Source organism: Chelonoidis abingdonii, unplaced genomic scaffold (genome assembly GCF_003597395.2).
Source record: "Chelonoidis abingdonii isolate Lonesome George unplaced genomic scaffold, CheloAbing_2.0 scaffold0492, whole genome shotgun sequence".
Lineage (NCBI taxonomy): Eukaryota > Metazoa > Chordata > Testudines > Testudinidae > Chelonoidis > Chelonoidis abingdonii.
In genome coordinates this window covers 14,444-18,049 of record NW_027424753.1, presented here as the reverse complement: position 1 = coordinate 18,049, position 3,606 = coordinate 14,444, and the positions used below count along the sequence as shown (strand labels likewise).

General features: G+C 66.5%; 1 protein-coding gene across 1 annotated transcript in view; it reads right to left on the bottom strand.

Moving 5' to 3' along the window:
- Positions 1-3,128, bottom strand: part of LOC116829703 (striated muscle-specific serine/threonine-protein kinase-like) — a 5,212-nt gene extending 2,084 nt beyond the window's left edge. Inside the window, exons 1-3 of the mRNA XM_075061399.1 lie at positions 3,019-3,128; positions 2,374-2,542; positions 1,404-1,494 (exon numbers count right to left, since the gene is read on the bottom strand). Coding sequence (XP_074917500.1) covers positions 1,404-1,494; positions 2,374-2,542; positions 3,019-3,108 — 350 coding nt within the window. The 5' untranslated portion in view covers positions 3,109-3,128. The remainder of the gene's footprint in view (positions 1-1,403; positions 1,495-2,373; positions 2,543-3,018) is intronic.
- Between the last annotated feature and the right edge of the window lie 478 nt (positions 3,129-3,606).

Genomic DNA, 3,606 nt, shown 5'->3' with positions numbered 1-3,606 from the left:
GTCTAGGGAGGGACTGGGGGGAATCTAGGGGCAGCACATGGCGGGGGCTGAGCACTGGCAGGGAGCTCAGGTTTCTGCTCTCAGCAGTGGGTAAAGAAGCTAAGAACGGCTACCCTGGGTCAGCCCAATGGTCTGTCCGGCCCAGCGTCCTGCCTCTGACAGCGGCTGGGCCGGGGCATGGGGGAATGCACAGAACAGGGTGACTGTCGTGTGATCCAGCCTGTCGCCCGTTCCTGGGTCCTGGCACAGGGAGCTTTAGGGACTCAGAGCCTGGGGCTGTACCCCAAACGTCCTGGCTAAAAGCCATTGCTGGACCCAATCTTCGTGAACATAGCAAAGACTTTTACAGTCTGGCCCTCACAATATCCTGTGGCGAGGAGTTCCCCAGGCTGCCTGGGCGCTGTGTGAAGAAACACATCCCAATTCACTCTCTTACCCGCCATGACTATACAGCCCTGTCATATCCCCCTCGCTGGCTCCCTTCCAGGCTGAACAGGCCCAGGCTATTTCATCTCTCCTCCCGTGGGAGCTGGGCCATACCGGAGCCGTCTCTGCACCGTTTCCAGTTCTACTGTCTCTCGTAGAGCTGGGTTGACCAGCTCTGCCCACAATATTTGGGGGCGGGCGGACTTTGGATTTAACAGCAGCATTATGGTATTTTCTGTCTTCTCCCTCCCTTCCCTAACGGCTCTAACGAGCTGTTTGCTTTGCTGGCTGGTGCAGCTCTCGAGAACTCGAGATCTCCCATGGCACCGGCGAGCCCAGCCCCTGGCTCTGACTGGCTGGCTGGCACCACGCGTCCCGTGTCTTACCTTGCACTGTCGATGCTCCGTGGGTCAGCACGCAGCCAGGGCTGCAGGGTGGCGGGGGGAGCTCCCCAGCTGCAGGGACACCCCCACCTCCTGCCCGGTCCACGCAGCAGGGTGAGCTCCAATCTCCCACACCAGCCTGGAAGGTGCTGAGACAGGCAGCCTCTGACTCCTCCCTCCCTCAAAATGGGGCCTGATTCCCCGAGATGCAGGGAGGGGAGCCCCAGCCCTGCCCAATCTGCCCCACCTGCTGTGGGTGGGATGAGCTGCTGACCCCCCTGGGCTTGCCAAGAGCCATCCCCGTGGGGGCTGTTTGGGCCCCCCAGCCCCGGCACCGAGCACTGCCAGGCTCAGGACAAAAGCTGGTGCCAGGCCATGGACATGGAGCTGCCCTGCCTGGGCTGGCCCTGCTCTGGGGGCTGAGACACCCTGGCCCTGCCCTGTCCTGTCCCAGTGGGAGACCCAGCCCTAGCGTCTGGGAGCAGGGACTCAGGGCCGAGCCTGGGGAACCAGGCCAATGCAGGTCAGTGCCCTGCTGTGCAACCGCCTGAGGACGGCCCCTCGCCAGAGGCCCCCACCTCCCTCCCGACTCACCTGCCGATCTCCTCGTGCACCTCGTAGTCGTCTGTCAGCCGCCGGGCTGTGTGCCCCTCCTCCGCCACCGCGGCCACTGCCTCCGGCTGGGCTGAAAGGCCAGGAGAACTACGGCATGAGGGCCAAGCCAATACCGGGGAGACAGCACAAGGCGAGGGCCCAGCTGATATCTGGGGGCACAGCACAGGGCGAGGGCCCAGCCGACACCGGGGGGCGCAGCACAGGGTGAGGGCCCAGCCAATACCAGGGGCACAGCACAGGGCGAGCACAGCACAGGGCGAGGGCCAGCCGATACTGGGGGGCTTAGCACAGGGCGAGGGCCCTGGCAGCAGGGCACCGCTGGGAGCCCAGGGCAGCTCCATGTCCATGTCCATGGCACCGAGGGCAGGGGGGGCAGGGTGTCAGTGGGGGTGGGAACAGCCATGGCACCGAGGGGTAGGACAGGGTGCCAGTCAGGGTGACAAAGCAGGGGTGTTTCTGTGTTTTCCAGGGTTGCATGCAGGGGGTGGGACTCAGTGTCCCCAGGTGTTACTGGTTAACGAGGGGAGGGGAGAGGGAGTTTGTTGGGACTCGGGACCATAGAGGGACTCGGGACCCCAGCCTGGAGGATGGAGACCCCAGTGACTGGTGACCTGGGGACCCAGAGACCCGGCTCAGGAGTCACAGCCGGGTCTGGCCAGTGGGGGACAATGGGCTGCGCGGAGAGGACCCCAGTGACCTGACCAGCCTGGTCCAGCCCGAGGGGCCAGAAGGGGCTGAGAGGAGAGGAGAGACCCAGGCCCCGGTTTACAACCCTGTTTCCCTGGAGAGAAGCCAATAGACAGAGGGGGCTTGGGGCTGGGGGTATCAGAAGCCGGCTCAAGGCTAGCTGGCATTGCAATGAGCGCGTCCCCAAAGCCTGCTCCCCTCTCCCCAGGCCTGGCCCCGGGCCCCAGGACTTGAGGGGCTGGGGGACCTGGCAGGGCCCTACCTGCACGCACCACCAGCTCGGCCTTGCAGGACACCTCCCCGGCCAGGTTGCGGGCGGTGCAGGTGTAGACGCCACTGTCGCAGGCCGTGGCGCCCAGCAATACCAGGGAGCACTCGCTGTCGTCGTAGACAAAGGTCAGGCGGTTGCTCTCGGCCAGCAGCACCTCATCCTGGGGGGAGTGTGGGCGTCAGGCACCCCCCAGCTCAGCCACCCACTCCTGGGGCCCACATAACGATTGGCCCAATGCCAGGGACACAACCACCCAGCGTGGCAGCCAGGGGTCCTGGCACCCTCCCAGAGCACCCGGGACCCACCTTCCTCCTGGAGAACCCTGGGTGACCAGGACTCCTGTTCCCTTGGGGGCCAGGGCTGGCACAGCGAGGGACTGCGGGTCGGGAGTGATGGGCGCCAGCATAGCTGGGGGTGGGGCCGGGGTGGGGTCACACGGGGCTGCGGGTCGGGAGTGAGGGGCAGCAGCGGAGCTGTGGAGCTCAGGGCTGGGAGAGCAGGGGCTGTGGTTTGGGAGCAGGGGCAGGAGCAGAGCTGGGGGGCAGGGCTGGACAGGCAGAGGACTGCAGGTTGGGATCAGGGGCACTGGTAGGTCCCATCCATTGACTGGCATCCCTGGCTCCCCCCAGGGCTCACCTTGTACCACATGATGTCGGGCAGCGGCTTGCCCTCCACCACCACGGCGAAGCGTGGTGTCTCGCCCTCCCCGACCTCCAGGTCCTCCATGATGGACTCAAAGCACGGCGCCTCTGGGGACCGAGAGACATGCCACTCCTCAGCGCAGGCAGGACCAGGCAGCTGCCTCTGCGCCCTGGCCTGCACGTGCCCAGGCTCCGCCCCCAGGCAGGGAGGGGTGTGGCCCGCAGGTGCCCAGGCTCCACCCCCAGGCAGGGAGGGTGTGGACCCGCAGAGTGCCAGGGTCCGCCCCCAGGCAGGAGGGTGTTGGCCCGCCTGGTGCCAGCCCGCTCACAGGCAGGAAGGGGTGGGGCCCGCTGGTGGCCGCAGGCTCCGCACCCAGGCAAGGAAGGGAGTGTGGCCGCTGGTGCCCAGCTCCGCTCCCATGCAAGGAGGGTGTGGCCCTGTGGCCCAGGCCTCGCCCATGCAGGGAAGCGGTGTGGCCCGCATGGTGCTCCAATGGCTCGCCCCAGGCCAGGAGGCGGTGTGCCGCAGGTGCCACAGGTTCGCCCACGGAGAGGGAGGAGGTGTGGCCTGCAGGTGCCAGGC